Here is a 20,304-nt window from a genome sequence, read left to right as displayed (position 1 = left end):
ATTACTGATTATTTCTATTCAGAAGTATATTTCTGCAGCAAAATCCATTACCTTGCATGCCAGAGTCAAAATATCTTCTACTCTGTGCTCTGGCTTGATCCCTACAGTAACTCCGTGATTATCCTGAAAGTGGACATAAGTCTGGATTTCCCATGCATTGTCTCGGGGAACACTGTCTACTGTTGAACCATATATATGCAGAAGTTCGTCGACCTGTTTGTAGATGCCAAAAGAAAATGCAGACAAATTTGATTAACAAATGAAGGAAACCACCGGCCAAATGTCCTGTTCATTTATGGAGTATTTAGAGTAAACACTCACACGCTTTACATCACTGGCTTCTCACAGCCCTCTGAGGCCAACAGTGTTTCCTCACTCATTTTATGCAGATGAAACGGCAGCCACGGGAAGTGGAGTGAAAGTCAGTGACTGCCTGTCCTGTGTTCTTTCCACTGTGTCGATTGGCCGCTTATGCCGAGTTAGAACACCACAATCCAGCTGGAAACGGTGGCTCACGTCTGTAATCCCAGCACTTTGGGAGGCCAAGGCGGGCAGATCACCTGAGGTCAGGAGTTCGAGACCAGCCTGGCCAACATGGTGAAACAGCGTCTCTACTAAAAATACAAAAATTAGCCAGGCGTGGTGATATGCACCTGTAGTCCCAGCTACTTGGGAAGCTGAGGCAGGAGAATCGCTTGAACCTGGGAGGCAGAGGTTGCAGTGAGCCGAGATCGCGCCACTGCACTCCAGCCTGGGCAACAGAGTAAGAGTCTGTCTCAAAAAATAAAAAAAGAACACTGCAGTCCATGTAAGGACTGCTGATTATCCACGCTTACTACTCTGGAATCATGGTTGAGAACGGCCACTGTGAAGCCTGCATCTAAGCCATAATCCCTCTCCGACCTTCCACTAAATTCCAGACACACCTTGTCCATGGCCACTGACATCTGCCTGCCATCCTAACCCTGAACTGCACTTAATCCAAGCATGAACTTTCTCTTCTAAGTCTACCTGGTTTTTTTTGTCTTTGCTTCTTCTTTTTAATTTTAGCCTAACTCATCACTGACAGAAATCTATTTGTTCCTTAAAATTAACCTATAGTCCTGATAAATCTTTTCTCTATCCTTCAGCTACCTCACACACAGACACTGTGGTTTTTCCAACATCTCCTTTTGAGATGGAAAATCATCTCAAAGAATACCACCTTCAGGAAGCCTTTCCCAGAAAAGTTTAGTTTGCCAAATTACATCATCACAACAATTGCTGACTTCATGCTAATACGTCCTTTTGTAATTCATAACAAAAATAGCTACATTTCTTAAGCAATGTAGATATGTTTCTCTCTGGCTAGGTTCTTATATTCACGTAGTAGTAAAGAAAAGATTTGGGGCTTCAGACACTACCAGTAAAGTGTGGCCTAGGACAAGATTTACCTTGCTACGATTCAGCTATTTTGTAAAAGAGGACATTATTAATATAATTAATATTGAAAAAATTACTTGTTACTTAAGTTTTGTGAGCAAAAGAGGTCACTTATGTGAAACACCTTACATACCAGAAAATGTCACCGATAGATTCAATATTATCACATTATTATATATCATCATCATGCTTTAAAGTTATCATTAATGGGTGATTTTACTTTGAATTCCATGCATTTTTAAATACAAAGTAAAAGATCCTCCTATGTAGGATTTAAAAACTAGAAGAGACATCATAAAGAAATTTCAAAGAACAAAGCAAGACAAAAATCCATCTCTCTGTGTCATCTTTTTGAAAACATGGTGCTTAACTTTGAAGTGACATTTCTGGATCTGTCATGGGTCTGTCGCTTTCAGCACATTTTTCTGGAAGGGTGATCACAGCCAGAATGAACATCCCCACACGTACCAATGACAAAGGAAAAGACAGGACCAGATGCAAGGAGCCAGGGATGCCAGGAACCAACCCGGACATTCTCTCCTAAAGGCTCTTGTCTTACACAGGCACATTATTTTCTCTGGTTCATTCTCTGGGCAGTGATTTCAACCCGGTGCTTAGCAACAAACAGATGCTGCCTTAAAGGTGCAGGCCCCCACCTCTGAAACCAGGCTTGTTGAGAAGCAAACTAAAACCCAGCAGAGGTCACTGTGGAGTAAGAAACTTCACAAGGAACAAGGCCTGGAGGAAGTCACAGGCTCCCACTGAGGGTGGCAGAGCAATTTACTGCTGCACTTTATGAGATCAGGAAAAACGTAATTATGGATAAACAGGTGGGGGAGGGACATGAGCAGTACAAATTAACACTGTGCCTTCACACCCTCTTGTTCCCACTGTTACTGACAATCTGAGAAAAGCCGTATCACCGGCCGGGAGCAGTAGCTAACGCCTGCAATCCCAGCACTTTGGGAGGCCGAGGCGGGTGGATCACCTAAAGTCACGAGTTCAGGACCAGCCTGGCCAACATGGTAAAACCCTATCTCTACTAAAAATAAAAATTATCCGGGCATGGTGGCACGCATCTGTAGTCCCAGCTCCTCAGGAGGCTGAGGCAGGAGAATCGCTTGAACCTGGGAGGCGGAGGTTGCAGTGAGCCAAGATCATGCCACTGCAATACAGCCTGGGCGACAGAGGGAGACTCCGCCTCAAAGAAAAAGAAAGATTGCATCTCATGAGGCCAAATGAAACAAGCTCTTGATGTGCCATCAGTTCACTAACCACTCACAACCAGCCCTCTCAGGGAGACACCATCATCACGTCTATGGAACAGGCAAGACAAATATGGCTCAGGACATTCTAGAAACTTGCCCAAGTTTACACAACTAGTGCCTATGGTACTCTGGGGAACTGCAGGGTGGAAGTCTGGCTTGAGCTGGTTCACACCACCACTATATTACACAGAATGCCCGCCTGGCAGTTAACTCCCTTTATATAAAATGGGTACAACCTACATTTCCTGATTACTTTCCATTATTCTACACTACACACCATGTTCCCACTGAACAGAATGGCTCAGGGAACATTCCCCAAAAGGGAGTGGCAAGCTCCTGCTCCATGCCGGTGCTCACTTCCATCTCCTCTCTCTGCTGTACCGTCCTTAGAGACAGTGCTGAAATCATATACACCCTCCAACCTGGTTTAAAATGCCCCTCTCTTATGAAGTCTCTCCTATCTCTCCTTTCTCTGCCCTCAAGTCCTCTCACTTAGATGAGTTTACTCTCCTATGTCCCTGGTACAGCATTTGGCAAAGCCCAGCCCGCAGGGGGGTCACTTCTAAGTCCCGCACCAGGATAAGATGAATGCCAGCAGAGGCTTTGTCTTCTGTATCCTCATTCTCCCTCAGCCATTAACACAGTGCGTCCCGTACCCAGGACACACTCAAAACTTGAGTGCTGAGCTGGATACAACTAGAAATTCACAGTCATATACAGGCATGAGAGGCAAACGCTGTCCGTTTTCAGTATCTTACTCAACTCTGTTGACATAGTGTCAAGTTCTTAATGCTCTCTGGGAGCTATGAGAAGAGAAATTAACAGATTATTGAAGGAGAACAAGTTCTGGACAACAGAAAAGTGTGCAGATAGATGGAAGGATGGAAGGACAAAAGAAATAATCCTATTAAAATCCATTAAACAAGGTGCTGTGCTACAATTGCTCTGAGTAATGGTTTTCTGAGTCTACACTGTTGACCCAAGATGTAGTGAACCATAGAACAGAAGATGCCCATCAAAGCCAAGGCCATCGAAGAGTTAGACCCTCTCAAGAGACCCCTCAATGAAAAGTTAAATGTAATTTTTGGTGTGTGTTAGGCAGACACACACACACACACACACCCCTGTCACAAATGTATATACAGTTCAAGAAAAGTAAAACCTGGTTATTCAAAGGAAGCACCAAGAATTTAAAATTAATTCATTAGAACTAGAAAAAGAAAAAGCTACTTGGTGCTTACAGATCTCTTAGGTTGTTGTAAGCTTTGCCCATTTGGAGGGAAAGTTGGATTAATTCTCTGAAAGAGGGTCAATGCTATCCAAGTTGAAAATACACGTGCTTTAGTTTCAGGAAGCCAGATAAAATATTCTCCAACATTCTTTTCATAAAAAGAACAGAGAATCCTGAAAATAAGCATTAAAAATTGAGCCATCTGGAAAATGCTTTTTCCGGGTTACCCATTTCAAAGATGCCACTATGTTAAATGAATCTTTTCAACCACCCAGAATTCCATGGTTGGCTACCTCTGTCAGGACTGTTACACACCTACCATGCCTCCTACTCTACTTCCTCCCCTCAAAGAAAAAAACTACATACACACACACACACACACACACATACATATATATGTATATTTCTACTTCCTCCCCTCAAAGAAAAAAAAAAAAAATATATATATATATATATATATATACACATATATGTTTCCAACTAGCCTCTTCAAGGTTTCCTGGTCCTGAGAATACAAATGGAGACAGAAAAAAATACAATAATAGAAAGACAATCCAGGTCAAATCTCAGCCTTGTTAGGGGCTGTTATCTAGTTCCTCTGCACTTCTGTTTCTTCACCTTCAAAAGAGGTTAAAAACAACAGCCTCGTGGGGTAGTTAGGAGACTGACAGGAGGAATTGCACTTGAAAGACAGAAATCGTAAAGATGTGTCGTACGTTGAGCCTGGATCATGTCCTTTATATAGTCGTACTGGGCATAACTACTGTATTTCAGCGATGACCACTATAAAGAATTTCTTGAGAATCATCCTTTGTTCCAAAGCCCTGGGGCACTGTAGTGGCCATTGCTGCTCAGATCGCCTTGCAGTCAGCTCCAATTGGCCATCATGACACCAGAACATCACTGGGCTGCAGCCACAGCCACTCCAGACTGACTAGTGAATGTCTGCAAATCACTTTAGCTATCCTTGGAGGGCATTCCACAGAAGTATTTTTTATTATTATTATTACATCAAGGGTCCTGAAACCACATGTCAAATTACTTATGCTCAGTATGCAGCAAGGAGAAAAAATTGAAACTCCGTGTGTTCTCACAGCAGATGCTTTTGGATCAAATGGCTCGTAATTACTACTTGGATCACTGAAGAGAAGTGAGTAGCAAAATCACAATCTGGCTGTCACAAATGGGCCCACACCACCACAGTGGCTGACAAAAGGAAAGTCTATTTGCAAGGGAGATGAGGGGAAAATACAAAAGGGAGTTGCATGCTCCCAGTTTTCTTAACAACAGTAAAATGTCATAGAAGAGAAAGTGTTTATTTCCTTCTTGGACTGATGCCCAAACATTGGTTGATATGAAAGAAAAACAAAGATGGATCTAGCTAGCTCGCGAGCTGTATGCGTATATGTATACGTATATATGCTGTATAGGGTTGCGTACTAATATTCTGTCTAAACAGATTACCATACTGTGGTGAAGAGTAAGCTGTTTCATTCATATTTTCCATTTAATAAACCAATATTAGGGGTTTTGTTTTGGTTTCGGGGTTTTTTGGGGTTTTTTAGTTTTTTGTTTTTTTTTTTTTTTTTTTTTTTTTTCCGGTTTGCAGCTCATGACTAACATGACAATACTGCATTCACTCACTGCCACAGAAAGTTGGGACAGCCCAAACCAATTTTCCAGGAGAAGGGGCCAAGGCCCAGGGGCTGTCACATTTCTGCAATGAAGCTTCCGGGCTGCCGCCATTGGAGTCTTACTGGGGACTTTTGTTGTCACAATCTCCATGACAAACACCTCCCTTCAAAGGCCGTATAAGACTCACTATTACTCATCCAGACGTTCGCCATGAAAAGCTTTCGTTTTTGGCTAGACAAAGTGTCCTCTAAAAAAATGCTCAAGTAAGACTGGCTTTATTCTAGCCTTAACAGATTTTGAATTAGGGTGACCCACTGTTGGACTGTTATATGATGCATCAATTAGAGTGAAATAGTTAAAATGCACATGGCCCCTCCCTCACAACAGCCTTTCTGTGTTCTAGAAATGAGCATAATTTACTTATTGTATAAAAATAGGTTTGTGCAGGTTACAAGTATTCTACAAGAATGATTAGCAGATGAAAAGTAGCAAGATGAAATATTAATTATTTAGCCAGCTCAGGCAGAATTGTAAGTCCCAGAGATACTAAAAAAAAAAAAAAAAAAAAATTACACCCTTAGTTCTATCTGCCATTCAATCTGAATCTAGTTATTTGGGTACTATAGCACAGAAATTATAGAGGCTGCATTAAAATAGTCCTATAAATGAAAGGAATTTCTTCAGTATCCCTATATCACAAGTAATGCTTAGCTAAAATAAATAGGAGTAACTGTTTAGATACACATGCTTAAAAAAACAAATGCAGAAATCATAGTTTCTTCTCACTCCTTAGAGCATTCATGGGACCTGTTTATTTGAGCCCAACTTAAGCACTAAGCTTAATTCTCACTGTAAGTGGCTACATGAGCAAAATTTGTTTTCAAAGTCCAACATACACTCTGTTAATAGGAAGTGTACTGATGCTATAGTTTCATAACTTCCTTTTTTTTGGGGACAGGGTCTTACTCTGTCACCCAGGTCGGAGTGCAGTGGCGCGATCTTGGCTCACTGCAACCTCTGCCTCCTAGGCTCAAGCGATCCTCCCACCTCAGCCTCCCAGGAGCACGCCACTACACTTGGCTAAGTTTTTGCATTTTTGGTAGAGACAGGGTTTCACTATGTTGCCCAGGCCAGTCTCAAACGATCCACCTGACTCGGCCTCCCAAAATTCTGGGATTACAGGCACGAGCCACCATGTCAGGCCTCTTAACTTTCAAAGTAAGAATTTTACATTGTTACACAGTGCTGGAAGAGATATGACCCTAAAATTATGGCCCTTTATTACAAATCAGTCATTCTCAGCTATTAAATGACTATAGTAGAAATAATTAATCATCAAACTTATTAAGCAAGTACTATATCCTTAGCAGTGTACTATAGATTGAGAATATACAGATAATCATAGGGCATATATAAACTATATCAATTACAAGCTTTCCTGGGAGCCATGACATATGCACTTGACAGAATGGCTAACAGTAAGAGATGTAAGTGCAGAGTAAGAACTGGCCGGGCACGGTGGCTCATGCCTGTAATCTCAGCACTTTGGGAGACTGAGGTGGGTGGATCGTGATGTCCACAGTTCAAGACTAGCCTAGCCAACATAGTGAAACTCCATCTCTACTAAAAATAAAAAATTTAGCCAGGCATGGTGGCGGGCGCCTGTAATCCCAGCTTTTTGGGAGGCTGAGGCGGGAGAACTGCTTCAATCTGGAAGGCGGAGGTTGCAGTGAGCCAAGATCACACCACTGCACTCCAGCCTGGGCAACAGAGCGAGACTCCATCTCAAAAAACAAAAAAAATTATTTGGTGGAGGAGAAATTAGAGAACTAACACAGCTTCATGGGGATGTTGTGGGTTTGAAAAAGGCACTAGGAAGAGGCATAGGTACATCCAGGATTTCATACTCTAGGATTTCATTCAGAAATCATTCTGAGGATTTGTTTGGTCAGAAACAATTTTGAGGATGAGGAGACACTACTCAGGCTCCACTTGACAGTGCCTGGAGAGACACAGCAGAGAATGTACTATCTGTGTGAAGATCCCTGACAACTCTGAAAGGAAAATGCAATTTTGTATTCACTGAACTCTCAAATGAAGATAAGTACTGCTGAGGAATAGAGATGTATAAATGAAAGATGCTATTATGACTTCAGTCTAGTCATGTTGCTGATTTTAAAATGGAGTTATTGTGAGGTTAGATACCTCCAAAATGCTTGGCATTTAAGACCATCTCTTTAGAGAATACCTACTGGGACGATTTTAGTTACAAATCTATTTTCAAGGAGTTCATGTAAAGATTCTGAACCAGCATTCCTCACTTAAGTTAGCATTTGTGTCATTCATGTAAAACAAGATGGCGGCCATCTACAGCAAAGTTTACCTCACTGGAGTTATTGGAGTTTTGAGGTAGCTGAGTTCCAGAAAAATCCATGGCTGCCACTTAAATCAAATATCTGACAGACAGGGGATGAAAAGACTAATGAAATGGCCCTGTAATGTTCATTTGCCAGCTACCCTTTCTCATTATTTAAAAACTAAAGTTCTATAACATTTTAGAAGAGCTTCATATCACAATTTGTACTATTATTCTAATACGCTTAAAGTTTTAATTTCCCACATAGTTACGTTTTACTTTTTATGTCATCTATCATTTAAGTCGGCCTGCAATCCCAGCACTTTGGGAGGCTGAGGTGGGCAGATCACCTGAGGTCAGGAGTTCAAGACCAACCTGGCCAAAATAGTGAAATGCCATCCCCATTAAAAATACAAAAATTAGCCGGGCCTGGTGGCACCCACCTGTGGTCCCAGCTACTCAGGAGGCTGAGGCAGAGAATCGCTTGAACCCAGGAGGCAGAGGTTGCAGTGAGCTGAGATCATGCCACTGCACTCTAGCCTGGGCAACAGCAAGAGACTGTCTCAAATAAATAAATAAATAAATAAATAAATAAATAAATAAATAAATAAATAAATAAATTCATTCATTCATTCATTCATTCATTCTTGATATCACTTTTAACCAAAAAGTACATGTTTCTGAAGGTGTAAAACAGAACCACCAAAATCAAACTCATACCTACTTTTTTTAATGTGCACAGAATAAATCTTGGAATAAAATACAGCTAAATGTTAAAAGTGGTTTGTTTGGGTAGAAGAACTAAAAACAATTGCTTTTTCCAAATTTCACCTTCTAAATTTTGTAGTGGCATAATTAACACTAAAAACAATATAAACATTTAGAAATACCTACTAAATCAACTTCATTCAGTTATATAAATACCGACAACTGTAATTAGTTTCCTAACAAAAAATGTTCAACCAAATGCTTTTGTTTATCAAAAAATCTATGTTGAGAACAAATTACGACACATGCTGGGTAAAAAACCATATTAGGCTCATATCTAATTAGCAGAATGTCTACATCTAAGAAAAGTAAGCAAGTTATTTATCAAGTTATTATTTAATTATATAGAATATACTGTCTTGATTAAAATACCTTAAGGACATTAGTTAACCATCAAAGAAGGTCAGTTCACAAAGCATAAGGGCTCGGTGTTATGGCTCAGGCCTGTAATCCCAGCACTCTGGGAGGTTGAGATGGGAAGACAGATTGAGGCCAGAAGTTTGAGACTAGCCTGGGCAACATAGGGAGACCGCCCCCACTTCCATTTCTACAAAAATGATTTTTTTAAAATAAAGAAAGCATAGGCCCACCATTAGCAAAGGGTTTGCAGTTGACTACAGTCAGTAATGAGGAAATACATTTCCATTACAACCAACAAATAAGATTACTCTTTACAATTAAATTAAATTAAATTAAATTAAATTAAATTAAATTACAGGCTGGTCATGGTGGCTCACACCTATAATCCCAGCACTTTGAGAGGTAGAGGCAGGTGGATCACATGAGGCCAGAAGTTTGAGACCAGCCTGACCAACATGGTGAAACCCTGACTCTAATAAAAATATAAAAATTAGCTGAGTGTGGTGGCTCAAGACTGTAGTCCCAACTACTCGGGAGGCTGAGGTACAAGAATTGCTTGAAGCTGGGATGTGGAGGTTGCAGTGAGTCAAGATTACACCACTGCACTCCAGCCTGGGTGACAGAGACTCTGTCTCAAAAAAGAAAAAAAATTAATTACAAGTAGAACCACAATTTTAAAATCTGATATTATTTTTGTATATCAGTATACAAAAATGGTGGCCACATAAAAGAAGTTTCCTGTGATTCTGCTGTTAATGAACCAGCCCACTCCCCACCACCTCTAACTTTATTGTTTCAAGGTTTTAAACAGGTCAAAGGAATTGATACTGGCCCTTTTACTTACCTAATTTACAAAAGCATTATCAAATAAATAGCCATACACAAATTAGAAAACAAAGATCCAATAAAATGTGACTCTCTTTCCAATGATACTGAAAACATAATCAGAAAAACAGCAGCTCATTGAAAATAAAAGCAAAAACTTCTTCAGATTTAATTGCAAACCTTTTCCCTATTCACCTGAATGATCAGATCATCATATAACTTATTTTTTCAACAGCTTTGAAACATAGTAATCCTAAAACATATCAATCAGCAAGATAAAATCCATTATCATACATCTGCATCATGAAAGACAGGTGCACCATGAAATACACATATTCAAAATGTTCTGAAAACAATTTACAATACTTGGGCCGCATTTCACCAACATGTGCTCAGGCTACTTTTCCTTAATAAAAATGTTAGAAGAGGCCAGGCACGGTGGCTCACGCCTGTAATCAGCACTCTGGGAGGCCCAGATGGGTGGATCACCTGAGGTCAGGAGTTCACGACCAGCCTGGCCAACAGGCGAAACCCTGTCTCTACTAAAAATACGAAAATTAGCCAGGCGTGGTGGTGGGCACCTGTAGTCCCAGCTACTCAGGAGGCTGAGGCAGGAGAATCACTTGAACCCAGGAGGCAGAGGTTGCAGTGAGCCAAGATCGCACCACTACACTCCAGGCTGGGTGACAGAGCAAGACTCCATCTCAAAAAAAAAAAAAAAAAAGAAAAAGATAAACGTTACAAGAGCCACCCCTCCCCAAGGGAAAAATAAGCACCAGCAATCTTCCAGTGTTTCAAGACCATGGACTTACGCAGAAACTAGTCCCGGCTATGCCCTTTGGTGCTGGTGAACAGAGTAAGGTAAGTGATGTAACTAACCTCTTCAAGTGTCAAGTCTCCTCATCTCTAAAATGGGATGACAAAACCCCAAGGCCATGTTCTAAGGATTTAGTGAGCAAAATCCACAGCACTAGCAACGGAATTGAGCTGCCACTCCTCTGATTAATTTTCCATTTATTTTAATATAAAATCTATGAGAAAATAAATATTAGTACTAGAGGGAAGGAAAAGTGTGGATTATTTTCTGATTATTCTTATTTTTTCTGTTCTTAAGCGCTGCATGCAGTATGACTACCTCTTCGGGAGTGCCAGGATAGATATGGCAACTTGTGCACTTTCGTTGGGCAAAAAAAAAAAAAGAGCATGCTAAGAATTGATTCCTTTGAATCAACTTTTATTTTCATTTTTATTTTTGAGACAGGGTCTCACTCTGTCACTCAGGCTGGAGTGCAGTGGCAAAATCATGGCTCACTACAGCCTTGACCTCCCAGGCTCAAGCGATCTTCCCAATTCAGCCTTCAGAGTAGCTGGGACTATAGGCGCACACCACCACACTCGGCTATTTGTAGAGATGGGGTCTCACTCTGTTGCCCCGGCTGCTCTTGAACTCCTAGGCTTAGCTGATCCTCCTGCCTTGCCCTCCCAATGTGCTAGAATTACGGCATGCGCCACCCCACCTGGCCTGATTTCATTCTTAACAGAGAATGAACATTGATGATTTATAGCAGGTGGAAAATTAGGGGTTTCAGGAATTTCACTCCAGTATGCTGTTCCCATGCTGAAGAGCTCACCTGAGTTATAGAAGGTCTCTTTTCCTTCCCTTTTCTGGCCAGTGTGTCCAGCCCTTTTAACGAAGAAAATATTCCCTTCTTGTTTCTCCCTCGCTGGGTCAGTGACAGTGTCCTTTTCCGGAGAGCAGAGTCATCTCTAGAACATACCTAATGTAAAACACAGTTTAAAAAAATCTAAAGGCTTAGTATTTGAGTGGCAGAAAAAATTAACAGTTGCCCTAAGGAAGTGAGCTCTGCTTGCTATCAATGCATTCTGACCATCGCCAAAAGCTACTGCATGTCTGAAATGCCAGGAAAGCATCCACCATATAGACAGCTCTCATCTGGATAACACAAGTCATGACATTCAGGTCTCTCCATGGTGGGCAGCAGTGTCAGCAAAACCACTACAGACCCCTAGGCTGAGTCAACACAACACACAGAAGCCACCAAAATGGAAGTGACTTCAAAAAAGCCAACGGGGTGCTCTGCAGGACAGAGAAAACAACCTTTAATCCATCCTTTAATCTTCACCCCACTGTTGTCCCTTCTCCAGGATCCCACTTTCCTGATGGTATGAGGTGGAACACACAGAAAGGCAGACGGAGATGAACATGCAGTAACTGTCCACTAGCTGCTGGACTCTAGAATAAGCAGTAGAGAAACTGGGGGCTCTACAGCACGATTTCTGGTCTCCTTCATCCCCAGGCCCATGGCCTCTGGGTGACCTGGCCTCTAGGAGTCCGTTGTTGGGTCAAGTCCCACAAGCTCTGATGGCAACAAGCCGAAGAAAGGGGGAGCATCTGCAGCCCTCCCCGAATGCTGCAGAAACAGCCTTCCTTAGGAACTTACCAGAGCATGGAAAGAGGAAACAGACAAGATGCCCAGCCTGCCGAGGGCCAGCTTGGAGGGGCGGCTGGCGGCTGCAAGGAGACTCTTGGGGTTCGGTAACTCTCCACCTTGTAGGCTGGCCAGATAGCAGCGCATCCTGAACAGATCCATGTGAAATTTCTCAAGATTCTGCTCCCATTGCTGGATCTTAAAGCAAAAACAGAGGTGACTTAAATAAAAATTAAAAGTTTTCATGGGTTAAAATGAAAATGTGATCCCTTTCACAAACTTAAAGAAAAAATTAGTTTCAGCTGGTCTGCATGGTTTAAATTAGCCTTTCCTGCTGACCCCATCTCAATCCTTCCCATCCAAATGCATTGGGTCCTTTGGGAAGTGAGGTGGGTAGATCAGTGAAGGTCATGCATTCAAGACCAAACATAGTGAAACCCCATCTCTACTAAAAAACAAACAAACAAAATATATATATATATATATATGTGTGTGTGTGTGTGTGTGTGTGTGTATGTGTTTTGTGCATGTATATATATATATATATATACACACACACAAAAATTAGCCAGGTGTGGTGGCAGACACCTGTAATCTCAGCTACTCTCAGGCAGGAGAATCGATTGAACATAGGAGGCGGAGGTTACAGTGAGCCAAGATCATGCCACTGCACTCCAGTCTGAGCGACCAAGCAAGACTCTGTCTCAAAGAAAAAAAACAAAAAAATGCACTGGGTCATCTGGCACTTCATCAGGATAGCCAAACAAAAACAAAAACAAAAAGCCAGTGGTCCCAATACAGTGACATGCCAAAAAGGCATGATGTTTGGAGAATGCCAACACTCTAACCATCCTGACTGAAAACAGAATGCAATTTGCAAGTCAGCTTTTTCACTTTGCTTCATTTCCCTTCACATCTACAGTCCCTGATCCTAAACTGGATTAACTGAACTGCACACAAACAGATGCCAGATAAATGAAAGTAGTGACTTTATGTTTCTGTTCATTCTGAGTAAATGACTCAAAACAATAAGAAGCAAATGGACTTCAGAGATAAAGGCAAATAGAACTTTTACTTAGAACACTCCTATGTATCTTGGAGAATAACCACCATCTGTACATCTAAATAAAACTAAAGTATATGCAGCTGTTTACACCACAGAAGTTCCTATGAACTTCTTCAAAACTTAAGTCATGATTTAGTAAAGAAATGCAGCCAAACTCTGGGAGCCACTCTCCTTTCTCCCAAGGATGTGAAAATGCATTACCTACAAGTATTACCTTCATGCAAAGATAAATTATTAATAATAGGTGAAGAGAGGCTCTTGTGACTTGCCAACACAGGGACTCAGCAGAAGAACGAAAAGAACAGAAAGCTGTGATTCAAAAGGTCTTAAGAGCAATCTCAACACTCAAGAGAAGGTCTGTAAGTCAATGCTTGCAATAAAGGATTCAGTGTGAAGAGTGAGGTCATTTCAGGTGCAACAGTTGCAGCTTTAGTTCTGCCATGTTGCTGAGCACCAAAATGGACCTTAGCCTTTCACACTAAGCTTTCTAGGTGAATCCTTCATTCTGGATAAATGATACTTTGAAGGATTTCCAACACTGGACACTGCCCCCTCCAATCTCTCCCCATAGAAAAGTATTACAAATTCTGGGCATTTCCCAGACCTTCTCCAGGTTCTCTGTATCTACTTCTTAGGTTGGTCGCTGCACAACTTTTCTGCATGAAAGAAAAACAGTCACAAGATCTAAACAAAGAATTTCTTGATCATCGTCATTTGTCAGCAAAACAGTGATGTTCCAAGGTGCATTGAAACAATGTCAACATCCATAAAGAATTTAACCTCACTTTAGATCCTGTATACCCATATTAGCAACGTAGTGGCCTATTGGTATCAGCCTTGAATGGACAGAATGACCTGTTGGCTTTTAAAAATGCAGATGCCCAGGTCCTACACCTGAAGATTCTATCCATTAGGTCTGAGGTCTAGGAAAGTTTACATTTCATAAGCACCTCCTGGGATTCTGGTGCGCGGCCTTACTGATGACTCCTGTTCTAGACTAACAAGACAGTTCAAACTGAAACTGCAAGTCTCTTCCTGGTCCTGCCATATTAGAGAATTCCAGATTCCAGAGTGACGGATGGGTACAAACTGACACCTTACTTAAGGTTCAGTAAAAACTATAATCTCAGTTCTGTTTCTCAAATATCTTCTCTCCAGATGATTCCTGAAAATCCACAATTATAGATGGATTCCTTTGTCTTCTAATAATATGTAGACATTCGTAGATTGAATAATGCATTAAAGTTTATCACACTCATTTACGCCTCAGTGTAAAACACTTTATCAGATATTTTCTGAAGGTTGTATGGAGGGTGAAGATACAAGAGGAAAGAAAATGAATGAGTGGCCAGGCACGGTGGCTCACACCTGTAATCCCAGCACTTGGAGAGGCCAAGGCAGGCAGATTGCTTGAGCCCAGGAGTTTGAGACCAGCCTGGGCAACATGGCAAAATCCTGTCTCTACAAAATATACAGAAATTAGCCAGGCATAGTGGTGCATGCCTGTAGTCCCAGCTACTCGAGAGGCTGAGGTAGGAGGATCGCTTGAGCCCAAGAGATGGAGGATGAAGAAAACTGACATCATGCCATTGCATTCCAGCCTGGGTGACAGAGTGAGACTATCTCTAAAAAGAAAAAAAGGAAAGAAAAAGAAAATGAATGAGTCCTTGGATACCAGAAGGTAAAGATGCCCATGCCATCCATGATGGATTAAAAAGACAAAAAAGGCCAGGAGCGGTGGCTCACACCTGTAATCCCAGAACTTTGGGAGGCTGAGGCAGGCAGATCATTTGAGTTCAGGAGTTCAAGACCAGACTGACCAACATGGTAAAACCCCATCTCTACTAAAAATACAAAAAAAAAAAAAAAAAAATTAGCCACGTGTGGTGGCACATGCCTGTAATACCAGCTACTCAGGAGGTTGAGGCAAGAGAATCACTTGAACCCAGGAGGCGGAGGCTGCAGTGAGCCGAGGCCATACCACTGCACTCCAGCCTGGGCAACAGAGTGAGACTCCATCTCAGAAAAAAAAAAAGAAAAGACAAAATAAAATAAACTAAAATCCAGGTCTATGCCAAGCACCATAGATTGGGGAAGAAGACAATCTCTTGTATTTGCACTGAGTCCTGTAGTTTTAAAAGTATTTTTGAAAGCACCATTTAATGTATTTATGTGACTACACATCAAAGCAGCACTGAGAGGTAAAGACAGTTCCATCCCAAACCATACACAGAGAATCATAAAGTTTTGTCAGAAACACTTAAATAATATTCAGCACTCATAGACCTCTCACCCAAAGCTTGGGACAAAATACAGGTGAATTCAGAGGAAGAACACAGACCCAGATGCTTAGGTTTGTCGGAAAGTCAACAGGGCTGGAACACCCCAATAGCCCAAAGGAGACCTTATAAAAATCAAGCCATTTGTTGTTTTGATTATACCTTATTAAGTTTCAAGATAACCAGTATCTCAATAAACTGTACACTGTAGAGTTCATTTAAAATTTAATTTAGTAGAAAAAGCAAAGGAAAAGTAACCTTATGACTTGTCTATTTCAGCAATGTTCCTTATCTTCTTATCCTTATCCTGACTGGAGCGTTTTTTTGTTTGTTTGTTTGTTTTTGTTTTTGTTGTGAGACAGGGTCTCACTCTGATACCCCGGCTGCAGGTGCAGTGGCACTGTCGGCTCACTGCCACGTCTGCTTCCCGTGCTCAATTGATCTCCCAACTCAGCCTCTCAAGACCACAAGTGCATGCCACCACGCCTGGCTAATTTTGCATCTTTTTGTAGAGACCGGGTTTTGCCATGTTGCCCAGCCTGGTCTCAAACTCCTGAGCTCAAAGCGATCCACCTGTGTAATGGTTAACATCACATACCAACTTGATTGGGCCATGGGGTACCCAGATATTTAGTCAAACATTATTCTGGGTGTGTCTCTGAGGATGTTTTGGGGGAGATTAACATTTAAGTGGGTAGACTGAGTAATGTGGATTGCCTTCCCTAATGTGGGTGGGCCTCATCCAATCTGTTGACCACCTGAAGAGAACAAAAAGGCTGACACCCCCTCAAGTAACAGAGAACTCCTCCCCCCTGACAGCCTTCAAACTGGGACACTGGCTTTTATCCCCCTTGGCTTCGGTCTTGAACGAAACATGGGCTCTTCCTCAATCTTGAGTCTGCCAGTCTTCAGCCCAGAACTACGTCAGCTCTCTTCATTCTCACGCCTTCAACTCAGACTGGAACTGTATACCATTGGCTCTCCAGCTTACTGATTTACCCTGCAGACCTTGGGACTTGCCCTTCTCCATAAATGCATGAGCCTATTTCTTTCTTTCTTTCTTTTTTTTTTTTTTTTTTGAGATGGAGTCTCACTCTGTCACCCAGGCTGGAGTGCAGTGGTCGGATCTCGGCTCACTGCAAGCTCCACCTCTCAGATTTATGCCATTGTCCTGCCTCAGCCTCCCGAGTAGCTGGGACCACAGGCGCCCGCCACCTTGCCCGGCTAGTTTTTTGTATTTTTTTTAGTAGAGACGGGGTTTCACCGTGTTAGCCAAGATGGTCTCGATCTCCTGATCTCGTGATCCACCCGTCTCGGCCTCCCAAAGTGCTGGGATTACAGGCTTGAGCCACCGTGCCCGGCCGAGACTATTTCTTATAATAAATCTCTCTCTTTCTCTCCCTACACAAACACATACACACACCTCTTCATGTATACACACATCCTACTGGTTCTGTTTCTCTGGAGACCCCTGACTTACACAGCCTTCATCCCTATAGATCTCTGTGGCAGAGTGAGCCATCTTTACTCACATATCTATTCCATATTGAAAGATCATAGTCATCTTATTTTTAAGGTCATGGTTCTTTATAGAAAGAATCAGTCACAGAGCTTAAATGAAGATTTGTGGTTAAATAAGAATCAATATGAAATATCTGACTTTTCTTCCCACAGACTCACCAAAGTTGTAGAGAGGAACTTGAAGGAGTATTCAAGTAAAAGTATGGTGAGGCCCCAGATTCAGATGCTTGGATTCCTTAGAGGGAAGGAAGAGGTACAAATGCTGGACCCATAGGCTCACAACAGACCTTATAGTATTTAGAAAGGCTGTTAACATTTGCAATGAAATTGCAAAGGAGTTGATATTACCATACCTTCATTTCTCAGCAGGTGAAACTTAAGTCTAGAAGAGAAGCGATTTGACCAGAGTCACGTAAAAAGTTCGCCCTACCAGACTAGCAGACCCAAAGCTGATTCTGATGCGAACAACATGTGGGGCACAGGGACACTCTCAAGTAGCTATGAAGGGGCCCCTGATTCCAGGTCTTCTGATTCATAGGCAGATACCTGTGCACTCTCCTAACCGTGACCTCAGCAACTTTCATTTACATTTTTATCTGTCAACTTTATTTCTGCCCATATATCCCTAGGTATTCTACAGACAAAGAGGTAAGACTACCACACTCTCATTTAGTGGCCCTATTCATATTGAACACTTTACATCATTTCAATATCCTACCAGCCTTGACATTCAAAGCCAGCCCAAATTTAAAGTAATGTTAACTTGAAAGAAAAACATTTTATAACAATTCCTCGGAAGGTGACATAAAAGAAAAAGATACATATTTTAAAGGGTAAAGGAAGAAATAAAAGATAATCTTTTAGCTATTATGTATGTTAGTTTAGAGATTCAGTACAGTTCAATGATAATAATCACCAAAATAGTAATGTATTACCTGACCACATTTATCAAGATGTTTCCGGAGATATTTTTTTCTAACATCAAAAACTAAAATGCCCAAAATCAGTTCTTTTTAATCCAAGACACCCCACCCCCTTTTCCTAAATTCTTTAAATACTGATAAGTTTCTAGATGTTTCTTTATTTTTTAAAGATAAACATCAAGATATGATACAAAAATTTAAAAAAAAAAAAACCACTTCCAGCCTGGTCAACACAGTGAAACCCCATCTCTATAAAAAATACAAAACTCAGCCAGGTGTGGCTGGCGCACGCCTACAGCCCCATCTATGTGGGAGGCAGAGGTGGGAGGATAGCTTGAGCCCAGGAGGTCGAGGCTGCAGTGAGCCGAGACACGGCCACTGCACACTCCAGCCTGGGCAACAGAGTGAGACCCTGTCAAAAAAAAAAGTAAAAAATGTAACTTCTATAGAGAAGAAGCTTTTGTTTCTTTCAATGCCCATGCTCAAAACATAAAAATGAGAAGACTGAAAAAAACTCACTCTAAGGAGGTTTTCTTTATGTTTCATTGTGAAAGGAAGTTACTAATAACAAAATTACAGGGGTACACTCCCGTTTTAAACACTGGCACAAATTCAATGAAAAATTTTCCTCTTTACTGCTAACACAGCTTTATTGATTTAATGAACTCAGAAAGGTTATGGTCTCCTGTAGTAAAGTGGGAGGGAGACGGATGAAGCCTAATGCTAAAAATAACAAATGAATAATGTTTTTTTTAAAAAAAAGATGACAAGTACATTCCTGCCACACCCAGCAGTCCTAGAAAAATATTTTCTGCCATTTAGTCATTTAATCGCAGTAGTCATTTGCCTATTACTAGGTTTGTCCTGTAAGATAATTCATGTTTCTTTCTTGGTGTAAGAAGCTAAAAATCTCCCGTTCTATGCTTTCCAAATACTAAAACCCATCTTCACAGAAGAACCAGCTAGTGACATAGATTACACTCAAGTTTAGCGGTAGTTAGAACAACCAGCTAAAGTTGAGAGATTCAGTTTTGCTCTATTTTCCTTTGAGATATAATTCCCATACCAAAAATTTACTCAGTTTTATAATCAATGTAATTCCCATCAAATCAACCTGAAAAATCCACATTATAAAAACAAGTAAATCTAGGATTCTATTCCATACTAAACAATTCATCACCTGGTTTAGTTAGCAAGCAAAGCATCATCTGATTTACCCAAGTCTTACGGAACAGTAGCGCCTATGAATTAGCACAGATTTGTGTCCAAATCCCAGCTCTGCCACTTACCAGCTGTGTGACATGAGCAAATGCACTTCTTGCCACTGCAGTGGCACAATCAGTTAGTGCGCGGTACTTATACAGAAAATGTACTTCTCTGGGCGCAATGGCTCACTCCTGTAATCCCAGCACTTTGAGAGGCCGAGATGGGAGGATCGCTTGAGCCCAGGAGTTCGAGACCAACCTGGGCAATGTAGAGAGACCTTCTGTCTATTTTTTTAAAAAAATTTAATTCTAAAAAAAAGAAGAAGAAAAAGAAAAGAAATACAATTCTCCTAAGGGTCTATTTACTTGTCCATCAAATGGGTGCTATATCTACATCTTTACCTTGTAGAGTTACTGTGAAATCACATATGATAGTGGCCTAAGGCAGAGGCTCTAATAAAACAGGGAGGGGAAACATGAGAACAGAGCAGGGCAAAAGGAGGGGTTCTGTTAGCTGAGGGTGAAAGCCTAGAACACTGGGGAGTGGGGTGGGGGCTGACTCAGAGAAGAACTCTTGTTTCCTGAAGTAAAGAGGACAGATCCTTGGACAGACGAGACAGAGGTGCATCCACACACTCACTAACTCAAGCAAAGCATCAAGGGTTCAGAGAAAAAAAAAGTCACGGTTCCTCCAGGAGCACGTATTTTATAGCAGGAACAATCTTACACAGGAAGAAATCATGACAAAGCCACAGATGAGAGCAGTGGCACAGACATGGAGAACTGTGGGAGGGGAGTGGGGTTCCCTGATGGAGTAGGCGAGAGGGCGATCAAGGACAGCGCCCTGGAGGAAGCAACCCCTAAACCCTTCATGACAGTTGAGAAGGGGTGAGCCAGATGAAGAGGGCGTGGGGGAGCAGGACACATTTGTGCACAGCACAGGAGTCCTCGCTGTCTGAGGAAAAACCTGAAGAAAGGAGCAGAAGGGTGGGCTC

General features: G+C 41.6%; 1 protein-coding gene across 1 annotated transcript in view; it reads right to left on the bottom strand.

The window, feature by feature from the left end:
- TIAM2 (TIAM Rac1 associated GEF 2) overlaps positions 1 to 20,304 on the bottom strand; it is a 541,563-nt gene that overhangs the window by 82,716 nt on the left and 438,543 nt on the right. Inside the window, 3 exon segments of the mRNA XM_023206084.3 lie at positions 52 to 213; positions 11,497 to 11,643; positions 12,328 to 12,513. Coding sequence (XP_023061852.2) covers positions 52 to 213; positions 11,497 to 11,643; positions 12,328 to 12,513 — 495 coding nt within the window.

Source organism: Piliocolobus tephrosceles, chromosome 5, assembly GCF_002776525.5.
Source record: "Piliocolobus tephrosceles isolate RC106 chromosome 5, ASM277652v3, whole genome shotgun sequence".
NCBI lineage: Eukaryota > Metazoa > Chordata > Mammalia > Primates > Cercopithecidae > Piliocolobus > Piliocolobus tephrosceles.
This window is presented reverse-complemented; position numbering and strand designations above follow the sequence as displayed.